This window comes from Agelaius phoeniceus, chromosome 32 (assembly GCF_051311805.1).
Source record: "Agelaius phoeniceus isolate bAgePho1 chromosome 32, bAgePho1.hap1, whole genome shotgun sequence".
Classification (NCBI taxonomy): domain Eukaryota; kingdom Metazoa; phylum Chordata; class Aves; order Passeriformes; family Icteridae; genus Agelaius; species Agelaius phoeniceus.
In genome coordinates this window covers 1,963,539-1,983,744 of record NC_135296.1, presented here as the reverse complement: position 1 = coordinate 1,983,744, position 20,206 = coordinate 1,963,539, and the positions used below count along the sequence as shown (strand labels likewise).

Sequence of the window (20,206 nt, the reverse complement as noted above, 5' to 3'; positions counted from 1 at the left end):
AATCAACAGTTGGTGTTCCCAGAGACAGGGCCCAGAGACTGGGCTGAGGTTTTGAAATGAGAAATCCTATTTCCAAGAGAAAAAGAAGGTATGAGAGCCTTTTGTTGGGCATTCCTCCAGCCCCAACCCATCTCTAGAAGTCACCAGATATTTTGTGCCATAAAAATCTCCAGACCACCAAGATTCTGCCCAAAAAAACCTCCAGACCACAAAAATTGAGTTGGTAAAACCCTCAGAAATACCGTCACTAAGCCTTCCAAGACTTGAATGTCTCATGATTATTCCAAAAAAGAGCTCCCCATCAATAGCCCCTCTCGGGTCTCTCCACTTTGGACTTCTGGGGATTCTGCCTGTATTGAGGGTTCTCCTCTCCAGAGTCCCCACGCTCTCCAGGCTGTCACAGGAATCCCCAGGGTCCCCCCTCTCTGCTCTTCTGACCTTGGGCTTCTGGGGCTCCCCCTTCTCTGTGATGCTGGGGCTTCCCCGCAGCCCCCAGGGGATTCCCCGGCTCCCCCTCTCTGGGCTCCCCTTAGCAATTCCGGGGCTCTTGGGGTCCCAGCGCTCCTGTTTCCCCTGACTCTGCTCCAGGCTGTGGGGAGCTCCAGGGCTTCCCCCTCGCCAGGGTGTTCCCCTCTCCGGGCTGAATCCTGGCAGTCTCCTCTCTCTGGGCTGCACACTTCGGTGTCCCAGTGTTCTCCCCTCTCCTGCCCTCCCCTGTGAAAAAACAACCTCCCGGGACACCCCCAAAATCTCCCCAGTGGGCATTTGCGGCTTCACTTTGGAGTCCTTTGAACTCCAAAATACCCCTGGTCTCCCTAAAAATACCCTGCCACAGAGCCCCCAGGATATCTGGGTGAGCTCCCCCTCTGCGGTCACCTGAGATATGGGGGGGAAATGCCCCAGGGGCCGGGAGGGCTGCGGACACAGCGAGGGCTGGAGCGTGTGGTCCCTCCAATTCCACTTCCCGCTCCTCCTCCTCTATCCCAGCTCTTCCTCCCACTCCTCCTCCACGCCTCCTTCTCTTTCTCTTGTTCCCTCCAGCCCTTGTCCCGCTGCTTCTCCCTCCCTGCTCCACCATCCCATTCCTCCTGCCCCGGTCCTGCAGCCCTCGCAGCCCGCGGCAGGAGCGGGGATGGAGCCGGGACAGGTCGGGATGGGCAGCGCGGGGCTCTCGGCTGCTCCCACCCGCTGGGAGCTGGGAGAACCTGGCCCGGGGAGAAGGAGAGGCAAACTGGGAAAACTGGGGGCTGCAGATCCACACTGGGGCTTGTTGGGGACCCTGGCTGGGGGCTGCCAGCCCCTGGGGCTCCTGTTGGGCGATCTGGGAAGGGAGAACACAGAGAGGGCTGGGGGATGCCAGGAGTGGCATCTCTGGGATGGACTGGGCTGTACTGGGATCATCCGGGGATCATTTTGGAAGTGAGTAGGAACCTGCCGGGCCAATTGAGACCATGTTGGGGGCTAATGGGATATACTGGGAATGGCTGGGATCATTCTGAGAGTGAGTGGGAGCTGCTGTGAGCAACTGGGAGCACGCTGGGAGCAAATGACATCATACTGGGACTGATTGTGTTGATGTAGCTGGAGGGCAGCTGGGACCATACTGGGATGGATTGGAAGCAACTAGGATTATACTAGGACCATACTGGGAATGGTGGTACATGACTTGGATCGTACTGGAGGTTACTGGGATCATACTGCTGTTAAAAGGGAGCAACTGGGATCACACTTTGGGCTACTGGGAGCAATGGAGAGTGTCTGAGGTTGGAAATGCAAGATGTGGGTGGGGGTGTGTATTCTATTGCCATCTGGTAGAGGTGGGGCAGTTATCTTATCTTCTGTTAACTGGGCAGTTTTCTTTATCTCTTCCACAACCCCTCCAGGGAGATATCTTCTGTTAATGGGCCATTAAGCCCCATTGACAGTCCTCCTTTTCAGGGAGATATCTTCCTTTAACGGGCCATTGAGCCTCACTGCATGACTGATAAAATTACATCATCCCATTGTGAGATGCCCCACCCAGGGGGAGGAGCCAAGCATCCCTACCTGCATATAATCAGAGATTTGGAACACCACAGTCAGGCTTTTCCCACTGGATTCCCAGAGGAGCAGCTTTTCTTCTCCACTGGATTCACCGAGGAAGACCAGACCTATCTACACCACCACTGGACCTTTGGAGGAAAACTATACCCTTCTGCAGGATCACTGCTTCAACAGAACCACCTCTGTCACACCAGGAGGACGGCAGCCACCATTTAATTGGAGTGCAACAAACACCCTGACTAACAGGGTGTCAGGTTGGATTCTGACTCTGTCAGTGGTTTTTTTTTTTTGTACTACTGCATTTTTATTTTATTTTTCCTAGCAAAGATCTGTTATTCCTATTTCCATATCTTTCCCTGAGTGCCCCTTAATTTCAAAATTATAGGAATTTGGAGGGAGGGGGTTTCCATTTTCAATTTTAAGGGAGGCTCTGCCTTCCTTAGCAGACACCTGGTTTTCAAACCAAGACAGGCAGCGGGACCATCAAACCCAACACACTCAGCCAGCCCTTGTTTTCCCCCAAACCAGGATTTCCCATTCCCAAACCTTGGCCCGATGCAGGAGGAGGAGGCTATAAGGAAGAGGAAGATGGCCCAGGAGCCCCAGGCAGGGGAGGAGGAAGTCAGTGCCCCTTTCCCCCTCTCTCCTGCTCCATCTCCCAGCCCAGCACGGCCCCCGGCTGCAGGACAACCCTGCTGCCAAAGCTGTCCTGCTGGGGACGCACTGGGGGCATCTCCTTGCCCTTCCCTGTGGCACGGAGGCAAATCCCATCCTCTCCTTGTCCTTCCTCCCCCAGACCAGGAGCTGAGGATGGAGAGCAGGGAGGCTGAGTCACCACAGCAGAACCTTGGGTATGAGGCTGTTTTGAGCAGTTCCAGAGCACAGGAATCCGATGGGGAGGAAAAGCCCCGGAGATCCCGCACAAGGAGGGGCTGCAAACGTAGCCCAGGGAGGTCAGAGGAGGAAAGACCCACCCTGGGACAGGATGGCGGCATGAGCTCAGAGCTGGGGGTCCCCGAGCAGCTTTGCGATGGGGAGAAGCCCTACAGGTGTGGGGAATGTGGGAAGTGCTTCAGCCGAAGATCAGCCCTGATCCGCCACCAAAAGATCCACACTGGAGAAAGGCCCTATGAGTGTGGGGAGTGTGGGAAGAGCTGCAGAGACAACTTTGACCTGATCAACCACCAGAGGAGCCACACGGGGGAACGGCCGTATGAGTGTGGGGAATGTGGGAAGAGCTTTCAGAGAAGCTCCACTCTTCTGAAGCATCAGCGCACACACACAAATGAGAGGCCCTATGAGTGTCCCAAATGTGGGAAGAGGTTTCAGACAAGCTCCCATCTCCTCACACACGAGCGGGTTCACACAGATGAGAGGCCCTTCCGCTGCCCCGACTGCATGAAGGGCTTCAAATATAACCCCGACCTCATCAGGCACCGGCGCATCCACACCGGGGAGAGGCCCTACGAGTGTCCCGAGTGTGGGAAGAGATTCACCCAGAAGTCGAACCTGATTGTCCACAAGAGGACCCACACCGGCGAGAGGCCCTATGAGTGTGGGCAGTGTGGGAAGAGATTCAGCCAGAGCTCTGAACTGATGCTTCACCAGAGGATCCACACTGGGGAACGGCCTTACGAGTGTCCCGACTGTGGCAAGACCTACAGCCGGAGCGATCACCTGATGATCCACCAGAGGAGCCACACCGGGGAGCGGCCCTATGAGTGTGGGGAGTGTGGGAAGAGGTTTCAAAGCAGCTCAGATGTCCTCGTACATCAGCGGATTCACACGGATGAGAGGCCTTTCCGCTGCCCTGACTGCGGGAAGGGCTTCAAGCACAACTCCACCCTGGTCACCCACCAGCGCATCCACACGGGGGAGAGGCCCTACAAATGTCCCCAGTGTGGGAAGACCTTCAGCCAGAGGTCAGCCTTGACCCAACACGAATGGAGGCACCACTATGAAAGCCCTGTGAGTGCCCCAAGTGTGCCCCAAGTGTGCACAGCTACAGTTCCCCAAGTGTGCACTGCTACAGTTCCATACCCCATGGCAGTATTTGTGCTGCATGCTGCCCAGTGGGCAGAGCCCCAGTGATCTGTGGTGCTGGTAATCTGTGTTGGCAAGACACCTGGCTGGGGGCTCCACCTCTTAATGGCTCCATGTGGTCTTGATTATTTTTTCACTTCTCTCTGTCTTTTCAAAATACCCCAAACCAGGATCAAAATAAAAACATTGAACTAAGACAAGGATGGGGACATGTGGAGATCTTCCAAGGAATGTGGAGCCTGCTACGTTCCAGGGAGTTGAGGGTTCCTGGGTGGGACTTAGGCTTTGGGCACCCAAGGCTGAGTGACTTTGGCCGTAGTGGGAAACGATGGCAGAGTTTCTTGGGCAGCTGATCAAGGTCCCCCTGCCCTGGAACTGTTCCCATGACTCCCTGTCCTGGTTCCCCACATCCCCTGTCCACAGTCCCCCTCTCCCTGCTGTCACTCCCCTTGCTCCCCACCCATTCCCATGTCACTGCACTCCTTGTCCCATCCTGCTCCCATCCCATTCTGGATACCATTCCCAGTCTCATTCACGGTCCCGGTCCAGTATTTGTCTGGTTGCCATTCCCATATTCCCAGGCCCATATTCCCTGTCCTGTTCCGTTCTCATATTCCAGGTCCCGCTGCCGGTCACATTTCCGTTCCCCTGTTTCCATTTCTATGTTCCCAGTCCTATTCCTGGATTCCCGTTTGCGATCCCGGTCTCATCTTTCTAATCCCCATCTCATATTCTCTCTCCAGTTGGGGTTTCTATATTCCCTGTCCCATATTCCCATTCCCGCTTCCAGTCCCCATTCCCGCTCCCTGTCCCCTCTGTCCCGATGCGGCCGCCATCGTTCCAGCCCTGCCAGCCCCCACGTGACCAGGGAAACACCGCCCGGCTCCTGCCCCCCAATTCCAGTGCACGATCACACCTGTATTTGCATAGCCACGCCCTTCAGTTTGGCCGCGCCCAGCACCGGCTGCAGCCACCTCCGGGCGCTGTTTGCTCCCAGTTCCCTCCCAGTGCTCCCAGTAAGAGCGGGACTGGCAGGGAAAGCACTCCCGATTCCTTCCCGCTGCTCTCAGGATCGCTCCCAGTGTTCCCAGCATTGCTCCCAGTGCCCCGTGGGCTGGGGCCACTTTGGGAACCCCCCTAGGGCAGAGCGCGGCTGCATTTGGGTGTCGGCACTGCCTGGGCCGGGCTGGGAGCGGAGGAGTGGGACGAAGAGGAGGGAGAGAGGAGGAGGAGGAAGAGCAGGAATGGGAGGAATACCAGCAGCAGCAGAACCAAGTGGTTCCCCTGCCCGCCCGTGCAGGCCGCAGCTCCCCCGGCTCCGGCAGCATCACCCCCTCGGGAACCCACAGGTGAGCGGGATGGGGGAGCTCACCCAAAAATCCATTGGGGGGTCTCTGGGAGGGTTTCTTTGCAGGGCAGGAGATGTTTGGATCTTCCAGGACCCCAAAGCAGAGCCACAAATGACCCTGGAGGGATCTTGATGGTCCCACCTGGCAATTGCCTGGTACTGGTGGGTACAGGGGTGATCTTGGGTTTGGGGATCCCGGGAGAGCCAAGGAGGAACTCAGAAGCTCCGAAGCGGAGAGAGCACAAAGGGGCGATCCTGGAGCTGCTGGACCTCCAGCAGCCTGGAGGGGTGGGGGAGGCTGGGCATGAGTGGGCTCTGGGCCCCCCGGGGCTGAAAGGGGCACTGAATTCTCCAGCTGCACTAGGGCAGCAGGACCATCAAACCCAACACACTCAGCCCTTGTTTTCCCCCAAACCAGGATTTCCCATTCCCTAACGTTGGCCCGATGCAGGAGGAGGAGGCTATAAGGAAGAGGAAGATGGCCCAGGAGCCCCAGGCAGGGGAGGAGGAAGTCAGTGCCCCTTTCCCCCTCTCTCCTGCTCCATCTCCCAGCCCAGCACGGCCCCCGGCTGCAGGACAACCCTGCTGCCAAAGCTGTCCTGCTGGGGACGCACTGGGGGGATCTCCTTGCCCTTCCCTGTGGCACGGAGGCAAATCCCATCCTCTCCTTGTCCTTCCTCCCCAAGACAAGGAGCTGAGGATGGAGAGCAGGAAGGCTGAGTCACCAAAGCAGAACCTTGGGTATGAGGCTGTTTTGAGCGGTTCCACAGCACAAGAATCCAACGAGGAGGAAAAGCCCCAGATATCCAGCACAAGGAGGGGCTGCAAACGCAGATCACAGGGATCTGAGGAGCAAAGACCCACCCTGGGCCAGGGAGGTGGCCAGAGCTCAGAGCTGGGGATCGATGAGCAGCTTCAGGAGGGGGAGAAGCCCCAGAAGTGCTCAGAATGTGGGAAGAGCTTCTACCTGAGATCCTCCCTGATCCGCCATGTGAGAATCCACACCGGGGAACGGCCCTACGAGTGTGGGGAGTGTGGGAAGAGCTTCTTTGAGCACTCCGTGCTGATTGTCCACCAGAGAATCCACACAGGGGAGAGGCCCTACAAGTATGATAAATGCAGGAAGAGATTTCAGATCAGCTCCACTCTCGTCAGGCATCAGCGGATTCACACAGATGAGAGGCCCTTTCTCTGCCCCAAATGCGGGAAGGGATTCAACCGTAATTGCACCCTCATCAAACACCAGCGCATCCACACCAGGGAGAGGCCCTATGAGTGTCCTGAGTGTGGGAAGATCTTCTCACAGAGCTCTACCTTGACCCAACACCAACTAGAGCCAGCACTAAGGGCAGCCCTGCGAGTGCCCCGAGGGCAGGAAGAGCTTCCTGCGCTGCTCCAGCTCCATCCCTCACATGAGGATCCACCCTGGATGATCCCCAGTGACCCCTGGAGGGCAGAGCTCCAGTGATCCATGGTGCCGGTGATTCGTGTTGGGAAGACAGCTGCCTGCGGGCTTCATGTTCTCCTGGCTCCCCATGGGCACCTGCACACATCCACAGCCCAACATCATTAATCCCTTGTGGAGAGCAGATTGGTCAACTTCTGACTGCAGAAAAATCTTACCTTTTTCATCATCTAGTGGCATTGAGCAATACTGGATAGCCTTGCAGGTCTTCTCCAACATAAATCCATTGTTTTTGTTCTCCATGGCCCACGACTGTCGTTCACAGCCAAATGAGGACAGACTGGGGAAAAACCCCTGATTTTGGAGACAGTGGGATGGAAACCCCTCCAAAAAAGGTTCTTCCCACCCACCCAAGCACATGGATGCTCTGCTGGCAGGGACATGTAAATAATTTTGTTTTAGTCTTGAATTTCATTTCCTTTCTGTTCATCCCTTTGAAACTCCTGAAACTGTTGTAAAAATAAAGACATTGAACTAAGGCATGGATGGGGGCATGGGAGGACAATGACATGGGTGGGGACAGGGCAGGACATGGAAATAGCTGGGGACATGGGAGGACACAGACATGGAGAGTGACATGGGGGTGATGCCCTAAGTTTTAGCTTTCATATTTTTCAGATTCTATACTGCCTTGGTGTGTAACTCTGAACTTTGTATTAATTGTTAGTAAGTTCTCTTCACAGGGTAGTTAGACAAAACAATCCTTTTCCAGCTTAAGAATCCAAGGACAACTGTTACGGGCTCAGGCCCAAAAAAGCATAAACAGTAAGTTGAAGGGAGAAGACAAGGCCATGGATGGGACTTTGTTGTATTGCACTAAATAGTTTATTTAGTAGTTGTTCTGCACTGGGTAGCAGGAATTTTGTACTGCGTATGGTATGTCATGTAGATTATTCCCCCTTCCTCATCACATGGTTTCTCCCCATGCACTCCTTTCTACACACCTGGTGGTCTGCCCCATGGATACCCCTCCCCTTGCCCCTCCCTAGTGGCATCCCATTGGCCACGGTCCTCTTTCCCCGCCCCCTTTCCCCTGGGGTATAAAACCCCACTGCAGGTAAAGGTCCGGCCTCTTTTGCCACCTGGGTGGTTGCTGCGGCCAGCAGTGTCCCATCACAAGCCAATAAACAGGATACTCATCCCCACGTGCTGGAAGAGCGCTCTTTGTCTTTTGTCTTCAGTCCATGCAGGTCCGTGTGGGCTTGGGTTCCAGCTAGCCAGATTGGACCCATACAAAGCCCAGCGAACCACGGATTATTGCAGGTGGCATCCACGTGTTCATCTCCCATGACGGCCCGGAAGTAGCTGGTAATTCCACGAGTGGATTACGTTAGCTTTTGGACTTCCACCTTCCTCTGACTTCTTTGTTGCGTTTTTCTCGACAAGAAGGCTAGAGGGTGGGATCGTGACACCACCGAGCCCAAGGTGGGCCGATCCCGGACAAGGACTTCTTTACACTTGTCCCAGCCAGCCAAGTCCCCAAGTGGGGTGAGTATTCTTCGAGTGTCTTAGTGGGACCCCAGGGGGCCCTCAGAGGGTGGGGGTAGCTCCCGGTGCAGGAAAATCTCTGGTCCTGAAGACCGTTTGCGTTTCCCGTGCGGCAGCACAGGCGGGGCGGCTCCGGCGCTCTGACAATGCCTGCGCGCTATTTTGGGGTAGCGGGGTCCCAGCGGCGTGTTCCCGCGCTAAACCTGGAGCTGCGTGCAGGTTCCAGCGCTGCGGCAGCGCGGGTGGTGGCAGAGTGTCTGCAGCTTGCGTTTTTGCCAAGAGCGGACATGCCTGGGCAGCGGCAGGACCTGGCAGGCGCACGCGGACCCACTCCAGCTGCCCATGCGGCATCCACGTGGTCGGGGGACTGGTAGCTGTTGTTTGCCATTTTAATAGCCGCACCGTCTTACTCAAGCAGCTTGTCTCTCCCTTGGGGAGAAGGGGCGGGGGGGAAGAGGCTGCCCGGATTTTCCCGGTGGACTCAGTGCTTTCAGTTTTGTTTGTGCTTGTGGGAACTCAGCACATCGCTCCTGATGTCCAGAGATGCCAGGAGAACCCTTGGGGGTCTCGGAAATCCTGGAATGTTGCCAAGACTGTTTGGTGGCTTGATTTTGATCCATCCACAGAAGTGACGGCAGTTTGAGGACATGAGAATCACTTTAGAGTGAAGGGTGTAAAAGGGACACATTTATAGGGTGAAATATAAACTTTAAGGTTTTTGGTACAGGGGGGTTATGGAGACAAGATGGAGGGATCAGGGCGTGTCTCGTCCTTCTTCTTTCTTCTTCTTGTCTTCTATCTCCTGTGATGATGTTGGCACTTGGGGATTGGTTTATGGTGAAGGTGTACTTGCCAACATGGGTGAAAAGTATTGGAAAATAAAAGTAAATATCATGTACGTAGATTTTAGTATAAAAAGACATGACTGCCTCGTGGGTGGTCACGAGTGCCCTTGGCTGCCTTGCAGATCAGACCTCTTTTGGGAAGACAGAAAATTTTGTAGATAAGAAACAATAAACAATCTGAAGATCGAAAAGCTGAAGACTCCAGACTCGTCCTTTGAAACGCGTGCCTCCCAAGAACCACCCTACCCGTGTCGGGGCAGAGACAGACAGCTGAACCCAACATGTGCTCACTGTAAAGAAGGTAGATTTACGTGCTGCAGGAAGCAGATATGGGTGCTAAGTTTTCTGCGGCACAGAGGAGCGTTTATACCCTAATTTTAGAAACCCTAAGTAGTGGAAACATTATGGTTTCTGAAGCAGTTTTGAAACGGTTTGTTCACTTGGTAACTTTTCATTTCCCTCAGTTTATCCAGCAGAATCTTAATTCTGTCCCTGCCTGGGATGAAATTGGAGCCTTGTTAACAGCTGAAGCGGAAAAGGGAGATGGGACGGTGTCTCAATTTTTCCCTGTGTTCCTGGTAATTCGGAAAGAAGTCCTGAAGAGGGATTTGAAAGGACAGCCAGAGCAAATCTCCCCTCCTGCAGCTTCCCCAACCCCTCTCCCCAAACCCTCTGCCCCTGAACTGAGAGAGAGAAGCGAGGCTTTCTGGCAATTTCAGGGTACCTGGCACTGCCACTGCTCCCCTGGCTTCCCACCTCTCTCCCAGTACCCTGGCCCTGGCAGTTGTGCTCAGGCTGACAGAGAACCTTCCCTGAACCTCTCTAACCTAGCTCCTGTTACCCCGAAGTCCTGTTCTAACGCCCCCATTACTAAAATGGCTGCAACCACAAGGTTGGCATTCAGGATACTGCTGACCGCATGGCCGGAGCCCAAAATGGCGGCATCCACGTGTTTCAGCCCTCCGCCTGCCCTTCTTCTCCCCACAATCCCTTTTGCCCACCTGTCCCCTCCCCCAACCCCTTCTGGTCCCACAACCCCTTCCTTCCCTTGGACTCTCCTCCTCTTGCCTTTGTGTCCCCGCCCCCCATTACATCATGCTGTGACCCCGCCCCTGGTTCCCATGGTTGCCCCGCCCCCCTGCCTGTTCTCCATGCCCCCTTACCTGGGTCCCAAGAGGGTGGGGCTGAGGGCTGGGGGGGTGGGCCCCTGCCCACGGGGGTGGGGCAGGGGGAGGGGATGTCCCTCCTCCCAGTTACCAAGGCGCCGGGGTGGGGGGGCAGAGGCAGGGGGTGTACCCCCTCCCAGTCTCCATGGGGGTGGGGTGCAGGGTGTTTCCCTGCCTGCTTCCCAAGGCAGTGGGGCTGAGGGCTATGGGATGGTGGGATGGTCCCCCTGCCCAGTCCCACGGGGGTGGGGCTGAAGGGAGAAATCCTGGGGTGCAAAACAGGGAGGAAGAAGTCATCCCCTAGGTAGCCCCTGTTGAATACACAGGTGGTAGGGCTGGTCCTAGATCCTACCAGCCCTCCTCATATCACTCAAAATGTGAGTTATGTAAAAGTCAATTCGAATCTGGGACAAATAGTGAAATTTTTAGAAGCATGATGAGAGCTACATTAACATCCCTTGAATTTGTTCCTGCTGACACTGTAGACCTTTTCCAGTGCCTGCTTATCCAGTCAGAGTTCCATCTATGGGAAAGCTCCTGGAAGAGATCTCTCAGGGATCTCGTGGAAGAACTTAAGCAAATGCCTCAGGGTGCCAAAGATTTAGAGAATAATAATATTACTTATGAACATCTGTGCAGCGAAGCAGAGTGGGCTAAGCCTGAGGACCAAGCTCGGGTGTTGTCAAAATTCTTTCTAGATAAGATTTCAAAGGCTGCAGATAAGGCTTTTAACCAGCTACCAACTGCTGAAGCTAGTGGTAGTTTCCTTGACATTGAACGTCCGAAAGTTTCTTGCAGTTTGTCGACCGGCTCCCTGCACAGGTTGAGAGAAAAGTATGGGACACCAAGACACAGATAGAGATAGTGAAAGAGATGGCACAGAGGAATTCCAATGAAGTCTGCAGCAGGGTGCTCCTGGGACTGCCTCTCAACCCCCCACCTACACTGGCAGAGATGATGGAAGCCTGTGCTAGGAAGGCAGAACTGTTTGCTGCATGGGAGGTGTGGTCAAGGCCGACAAACCCAGAGACGGTGGCAGCTGTATCTCCAGGAGGCAACAGATGTCACCAGAACAACTTCAACATGTCATTTACTTCATATGCAAAAAAACAGGACACTGCCCAGGACTGCCCCCAAAGCCAGCAACAAAAGACACCCTTCACACCAAAAAACGCCGATGCCAGCATGCACCCACCCCACACCATGACATAAGTGCAGCGGGCTTCCCTGAAGGGGAAACCTCCCTCACAACAGAAAATGGGGAGGAAGGGAAGCGGGGTGCAGGAATACAAAATAACAATTTACAGGATAAAATCTGGTGGCCTCACAAGCGTTTCAAGCTTGTGTCCACCAAAGCTTTTGCTTTCAGGTCTACCCAGTGGACGGTCATTGGAGTGGACCTGCCAGAGGACTTGCAGAGCTTGACAAAAGATCGCACAAGATTGGACAGTGAGTACTTTGTTATTGGGGACACTGCACACACACCCATGGAGATTGAGGTGGCTCCCATGACCATCAAAGGGGACATACCTAACCTCATTCTCCTGGTGCCCTGTCCACAGCCACCCTTCTATTTGGCCAAGGGGCAAATCATCGCCCAGGCCATTCCTATTCCACCAGAAATTTCATTAGATGACAAGGCACCAGGTGTATACTGGGCAGAAGTGTTTGTCGAGGATAAACCCATTATGGGTTGCAACCTAATGCGTGGAACAGAACATCTCCACGTGGAAGGGTTGCTTGACCCAGGGGCAGATGTGACAATCATACCTGAAAGGTTGTGGCCGTCACATTGGGACTTGCAGCCCGTGGCTGGTCAAATCCAAGGTGTAGGAGGATTCACATTGGCAAAGATATCAGAGAGCATTGTGCAAATTGAGGGACCAGATGGAAAATTGGCCAGTGTCCGTCCATTTGTTACTAATTACAAAGCTCCCTTGTGGGGTAGAGACACCATGTCCCACTGGGGGGTGAAATTGGTCATCCCTAAGACACCCCAGGATTTTTTTAAGCGGTCACTGTTGAGCTTCTTGTCCACAAGTTAACATGGCTTAAAAATGACCCAGTCTGGGTAAAACAGTGGCCACTCAGTGATGAAAAGATAGAGGCGCTCGAGGAGCTTGTGGCAGAACAATTGGCTAAAGGACTCATTGAAGAGACATCTAGCTGCTGGAATTCCCCGGTCTTTGTAATAAAAAAGCCAGGGAAGGATAAGTGGCGGCTTCTCCATGATTTAAGAGAAATAAACAAGAGAATTGTGGACATGGGGTCTCTCCAGCCAGGGATGCCCTCCCCAGTGATGCTCCCCCAAAATTGGCAATTGGCTGTCCTAGACATCAAGGAATGTTTCTTCCATATTCCCCTACACCCAGAGGATGCACCACGGTTTGCCTTCTTGGTTCCCACCACCAACCGAAAAGCCCCAGTGAAGTGCTACCACTGGAAAGTATTGCCTCAGGGGATGAAATGCAGTCCATCCATCTGCCAGGGGTACGTGGCTTCATTGCTGTCCCCAGTGCGCACCCAGAAAAAAGAGGCAATCATCCTACACTACATGGATGATGTGCTTGTGTGTGCCCCCAATGACACAATACTCCAAGACACACTTGACCTAGTGGTTAAAGTTTTAACCTCTGCTGGATTCCAGCTGCAAGAAAACAAGGTTCAGAGGATGCCACCTTGGAATTACCTGGGCTTGCAAATCACTACACAGACCATTGTTCCGCAGAAATTGGAAATTAAGACTGATCCCAAAACCCTAGCAGATCTCCATTCCTTGTGTCTTTGAACTGGGTCAGGCCTTGGCTGGGTCTCGCCAACAAGGACCTAGCTCCCCTTCTCAATATACTGAAGGGAGAGAGAGAGCTAGCCTCTCCCAGGGAACTGACCCCAGAGGCAAAAACTGCCCTCCAAAAAGTGCAGAAGGCTTTGGCTGAGAGGCAGGCTCATCGTTATAAGCCCAAGCTGCCTTTTTAATTCATTGTTTTGGGGAAGTTACCCCACATACACAGGTTGATATTCCAGTGGTTTGAAGTACAAAAGGATCCACTTCTAATCATAGAGTGGGTTTTCCTCTCCCCTCAGCGATGCAAAACCATCACACAGCCACAGGAGCTGATAGTTCAGCTGATCTGGAAGGCCAGGTTAAGATTGCGTGAATGTATTCACCTTCCAGTCCACCTTGCTAAGGAGGTAAAGAGCTCTCCTGAGAGGCTGACCAAAAAGAGTTTCAATGACAGCCCCTTGGGCGATCCCGGCTGCAGACCCCGCCTTTGGAGCACCCAGACCCGGAGCTGTGCCGATCCCCTCGGGTGATTCCCCCTGCAGACCCCGCCTTTGGAGCACCCAGACCCGGAGCTGTGCCGATCCCCTCGGGTGATTCCCCCTGCAGACCCCGCCTTTGGAGCACCCAGACCCGGAGCTGTGCCGATCCCCTCGGGCGATCCCGGCTGCAGACCCCACCTTTAGAGCACCCAGACCCGTAGCTGTGCCGATCCCCTCGGGTGATTCCCCCTCCAGACCCCACCTTTGGAGCACCCAGACCCGGAGCTGTGCCGAGTCCCCCGTCCTGCCCTGAGCTCCGTTCCCTTGGTAACCACAGCTCCAGCTGCTCAGGGGAACTCTCTAAAGGAATCACCTCATCAAAACACTAAAAGTTCAGTTAAAAGAAAGCCCTCTCCTGATTCTTCCTAAAAATATGGGAGAAAGGCTATAGAAGATAAAAATCCAAAAAGAATGGGATAAAGGGATTAGTCTATTTCCATTAAGAGAGGTTCTCATAGGAAGGGACGGACCCGAGTTTGTAAATGCTCCTTTGACTTCGTCTGAGGACTGAAATTTTAAGAAATAAATAAAAGGGATTTTTAGAGGATTCCATAGGCATAGCTGAACAATTAGACCAATTTTTAGGTCCAAACATTTATACTTGAGAAGAAATGCGGTCTGTAATGAAAATAATATTTTTCTCAAGAAGAAAGGTAATTAATCAGAGCAACTGAAATAAAAGCTTAGGAAAAAGATAATCCACGGGGACCCCCAGAGAAGACAAAATCTCAACTGTACCTCCTAAATAAAGTTAAAATATTGAGGAGGGGTGTAAACACATGAATAATTATCGTAATTACATAACCAAGGGAATAAATGAGACAGCATATCAAAGGCGAAATGCAAAAACAAAAGGGACAGCTTTTAGAGGAGAAAGAAGAGGAGAAAGAAAAAACTCCAACTAAATAGATAAACAAACTTAAGAGAAATAGGAAAATGGTCCTAAGTAAGCCGAAGATCTGAAAATCTTTAAAGAGATGGGCACAGAGGAGGAATAGGGAGGTCATAAGCTCTAATTTTTTTTTTGAGGGACAAATACCATCTGGAGCCTGTGATAACTTTAAAAGTGGGTCCCCAAGAAGAAGAATTAGAATTCGTAATAGACACAGGGGCAGAGAGAACCTGCCTGTTATATGTTCCAAAAAGTTACAGTGTGAGCAAACATATAGTGAAAGTAACAAAAGCAAAAAGAGAAAGTTTTACATTTCTAGTCATTAAAGATGTGGTAATTGAGAGAAGAAACTAGAATTTGGATGGGAGATGTCTTATTGGTCCCAGGGGCAGGTAGCAATTTATTGGGAAGAGTCTTACAAGTTCAATTAAGAATAGGAGTTATATCAGAAAATGGGAAAATGACAGCTAGGGTTTTAAAATTAGGCCCAAAAAGATGAAGGAAAAAAAAATCAACAAAGAAGTTTGGGCTAGAGAAGGAGATAGGAGAGGATTAAATATCAACCCCATAAGGGTTACAATTGAGAGAGAAGATTGTCCCATACGTGTACGTCAGTATCCTGTATCTTTAGAGGGACAGGAAGGTTTGAAGCCAGTAATAGAAGGACTAATAAAGGATGGGGCATTAGAACCTTGTATGTCTCCTCATAATATCCCTACTCCCCCAGTAAAGTCTGATGGGAGTTATAGACTACTACAAGATTTAAGGGAGGTTAATAAAAGAACTCAGACTCACTACCCAGTGGTAAAATATCTTAGACACTTAATAAATAAAAGTAGCTGGAAACCCAACCATGAGAAAATTGCAAGAATTTTATTCCTTCTCCCTCCCTCTTCAAAGAGGGAGATCAGAAAATTACCTAGATTATTGAAATATTATAGATTATAGATTGAGGGATACACACAGGTAGCAAAATTTGTGTATGAAAAAAATTGACAGAAGGAGATGATATAAAACAGACCAAAGAAGATATTGTTAAATTAAAAGAGTTAAGTTAAAACTAGCCTAAGTACTAGCTTTAAGCTTACCCTTGTTTGAAAAATCCTTTATCATTTATACATAAATACAGAAAATGGAGTAGCTAATAAAATTTTAATTCAGGAGTGAAGAAGAGTAAAAAATATCTGGTAGCTTATATATCAAAAGATGTTAGGCCCAGTAAGCCACAGCTAGCCAGTATGTATTTAAGTTATAATAGCTACTGGAATCCTAGTAAAAGAAAGTTCTAAGCTTACTTTTAGAAGTAAATTAGTTAAGTTCACCTCGTACCGTCTGAGGTGTGTTGAATCAAAAAAAAAAACAAAAACAAAACCAAAAACAAACAAAAAAAAAACAGGCAAGAAGGAAAGAAAGAGAGAAGTTGAAGTAGGGAGGTGGTTAGCAAACTCTGAGATGTTAGAATGTGAAGTGATGACATCTTGGTGCTAGAAGAGAGCAGGAGTGTGAATGGGGATTTTTTGCATGAAAGGCAAGGAAGTGTCTCAACACATGGTTGTTTAGGGGGTTATTCAATGCCGAACTGGGGTCCAGAAAGGGTTTAGCAGGATGGACCCTCCTTGAAGAGAAAAGAGGATAAGTTGACTAGAGAAAGAAAAAGAACGTCAGGAGCACCTGGGGACGCCAAGTTTGGGGTTGTCAAGGTTGGGAGGTGTCTGACCGCTCCCTACGAGCGGCGGGGTCTCGGGGGCTGCGGCAGGCACCGATCCATGGAGGTGACCCGGCGGCGGTGCTGGCAGCAGGGGACACACGGGTTTGCCGGCCAGGAGCGCGCTGGCTCCGTGGTGGAACTGCCGGGGCGGCTCCCAGACTGCCGAGGTCCCGAGTCCAGGATGGCAGCGTCGGCCCCGGTAAGGGGACTACAGAGAGAGAAGGAAAGAGAAAGAGAGAGAAGAAGAGAGAGAGAGGGGGAAAAAGAGACTCAAGGCAGCCCCCAGGGTCCCCATGCCCATGGCTGCTCCCCCCTGCTCCGGCCCTGCAGCGAAGTGGCAGCACCGGGGGAAGGGCAAAGAACAGCATTGACAGCAAGGCCTGAAAAGACGGGGAGGGGGCTAGCACTAAAAGATAAAATCAAAGCAGAGATTGATGACTCTCCATACCTCACAAAGTAGGTTGTTTTTCTTAAGTAAGAAGGTTTTTTTTTAGTTTTTTTCTTTTGTGTGTTTTGTTTGCTGTTAAAAATAAGTTGTTTTGTTTTTTTCTGAAGAATGGGTTTGTAAGGCTAAAACAATTAAATGCTGCCCAAAAAGTAAAAAGCAATAGATGTGATACATCTCGTGTTGAAATTGGTCAGGCTTTTCTTATTTAACTAACTGTAACTCAAAGAAAGAAGAATTTGCCTCTGCAGCTATTAGCACAGCTGGATAGAAGAAGAAGAGGCTGCTGTGGAGAAAGCTTTTAGCTAAACCCAGAAAGTTTAGAAGAAAAGCAAATGGTAGAAGTTAATGCAGTATTGTCTTTCTTTTATTACTATGCTATTAGGAAGTCCTTTCCAGGTACTACTGAAGCAACAATCAGAATCATGGAAAGAGGGTGAATTCATGCCAGCAGAATCAAAGGACTTGTGAAGAAACCTGAAGAATAGACTATCACACTTAAACCGGGTGATACTGAAGTGACTTTCCAATGGGGACTGAATGGTAATAGTTTAGAAAAACCCAAACGATCCAAGAAATGTACAAAGAATAACACTGAAGTAAGAAGTAAGACAATGCTTATATCATTGGTTTCAAGCAGTACCTGAATAAAACATCTCCTTTGGGGAGGAATACTTCAGATAAAAAGATCAAGACTGTTTTTGTATTCTGACCTTAGCCTGTGAATTGTACAGGGGGGAAAGGGAATTACTATTTCCATTAGTAAACTTTATTTGATTCATTCCAATACTGGACATGCTAGCTCGGTTATGAGTAAATGCTTGAATTGTGGGAATAATTAGTATTGTGGTTCACAAAATTTATGCTCTTATTGCAAAAAGTGTTAAAGTAATAACTTTGTTTTGTGGATGGGAATTATTAGTGCCTGTTGAATGAGAGATACCTGAGGAACGGTAAGAGACCACAGTTAAAGGGTGTCCAAAACAATTTGCCTAGAAACTAGTTAAGGAAAGTGACAAGGAAAAAGAGGGCAAGACCAGACTGGCCTCTGTATTTTGCCACTGAGAAGATCAAATACACCTGCTGTGGGTTGCAACCTCACAGGCATGGGAGGTGGGAGCCATAATGGAGCTCTGTTATTCCTGTTTCTGGCACTCATTTGTTCTCTTTTCCCTTTCGAGATACCAGCAAGATTGTGTCACAAATGCTACAGAAAGCATCACATGGAAAGAAACCAAAGTTCCTCTTTTATTACACACACCTATGTCAACAGCCACTGTTATAACCCATCCAAATTAAGAACCTGTAGGCAAAAAGGAGAAAATTATTAGATTACAAGAAACTTAGGAAAAAGTGGTAATAGATTTGGAATTGAATGTCCAAAAGGAGAGAGATGGATTTGTTTTACATTTAATCTTGAAGAGACAGTTCAAGATTTGGTAAAAGAACAAATAGTAAATATAAAGGTAAAACCAGCACAGCAATTTAACTCTGTATTGACCCCAAATTATATATTGTATTACAAGACTCCAAGCAGTTATAGAAATGATAGCAAATAAAGCCACCCAGGCATTAGAGTTAATATCAAGTCAGCTAAGCCAAACGAAACCTGTAGTGTATCAGAATAGGTTGGCTTTAGACTATTTATTGGCAAAAGAAGGGGGTGTTTGTGGAAAGTTTAATATATCAGATTGTTGAAGATTGATGACCACAGAAAAGTCATTCTAGCAAAAGCAAAAGAAATCAAAGAGAAAAAAAAAAAAATATGCATATAATAACCCAGGTACTGGTCCAAAATAATTAGAAAACAATGCTAAAACCTAGCTGGTGGGGTAATGCATTAGAAGAAATTAAGATCTTTCATTTTATGTGTTACAACTGTTTTTATATCTCTTCCTTGTGTAATCCCCTCTTTTATTTTGCCAGCATAGTCCAGAAGATGCAAGTAGATAAGAAATATTGCTCAAGCCAAATGATTTACAAAGAATAAGAGTGGGGATTGTGAAAAATGCATGTATTTTATGATTGGCTTTTCGCAAATATTAAAATAATTATTTCATGTGTTGTGTTAGAAAGTAATGCAGTATTAATTCTCTTAAGTACTGTGTTAAATATAGTTTTAGGTTATAAAAATTGTTAAAATAGAAACGATGCTATGTAGGATACTTTTTTAAAAAGAAAGGACTCGCAGTGAGATAGCAGCCACGGGACACCTAAATCTTTCAGAGAAAAAGAATTTATTGCCCTCTTACCAGAAGAAACGAACTTCTTCCCGCCTCGAAGACACTGTTAGGATTTGGAGGAAGAAGTTGCCGATGACCAGACAGAATCCTGTATTTAAACGGAATTTATGCATCATGTATGAAGTGGATGAATATGCAACAGGCTATTGTTTTTAAGGGTTAATCCTTTGTTTACGGGTGTCCTTTTTCGGGCTCGTGCTGCCCAGAAAAAGGTACCCGGACGTCCATAACTCTTTGTATTTATTGTCTCATATTGTCCTAATTCAATTTGTCCAAATTATTATTACTCTAATTTTATTACTACTTTTATAACCATTTTATTACTATTAAACTTTTAAAATTTTGAAAACAAGTGATTGGCGGTTTTAACTTCCCCCTTTGTCCCCCGTCCTGACCCTGATCCCGGTGCCACATGAGCGCTGATCCCGTTCAGAGCCTTTGCCCGGGGTGGAGGCGGTGACACCATGGCCACCCCCCAGCCCACACTGTCACCGGCTGCCCTTAGGGCATCGGCCTGGCCGTGGCCGTGCAGCTCACCAGGGACCCCCAGAAGCGACACCTGGGTGAGAGGGGTGTCCCCAAATGTCCGCAGGGCAGGGAGGGTGAGGGGGGACACACAGGGCGGGGAGGGGTGGATGTGGCGGATCTGTCGCGGGGCGCTGAGTCCCGGCTGGATGATAACAGGGCCGGGACAGAGCCCCCGTTGGAGCTCCGCAGAATCCCAGCTGCCAGGGGAGGTTCGGCGCAGAAACAAAAAGGCAGCAGCACGGGCCCTGGGGTGGAACCGGGGGAACTCTATTCGATGGTAAAACTCCCTGAGTCTGTAGCAGGCTCCATGGAATTGGCCAGGGCCCCAGGGAGGGCTGAGGCTTAAGGATAGGAATTGCTGAGTCACGGTGAGATAGCAAAATCGGCTCCTGTCTTCCACCTCTCGGACCCTAGCTTATCTCTGTAACCCCATAGGTCACTTTCCCCCAACCCCTACTATTGGACAAATTTGGATCCCTTTGTACCCTATAAAAAGGGGCTGTTTTAGCCCATTTGGCAGAAGAAGAGCCGTCGCTGGAACCCTTCACAGACCACCCACTAAAAGCATCGCTGTGGAACACCAGGACCTTTCTTCTCCTCTCTCGTCTGCTTCCCCCAATAGCCTGCCAGGCACCTTAGCAAGCAAAGAGCTGGAATTCTAAGAGAGC

General features: G+C 50.2%; 2 protein-coding genes across 2 annotated transcripts in view; one reads left to right on the top strand and one right to left on the bottom strand.

Moving 5' to 3' along the window:
* The window catches only part of LOC129133504 (uncharacterized), a 148,063-nt gene that overhangs the window by 72,254 nt on the left and 55,603 nt on the right, over positions 1-20,206 (bottom strand). The window lies entirely within an intron of this gene.
* LOC129133501 (uncharacterized) lies at positions 2,987-4,219 on the top strand. Its single transcript, XM_077192290.1, has one exon. It carries the CDS (start codon positions 3,037-3,039, stop codon positions 4,132-4,134), a length of 1,098 nt encoding a protein of 365 aa, XP_077048405.1. The 5' UTR covers positions 2,987-3,036; the 3' UTR covers positions 4,135-4,219.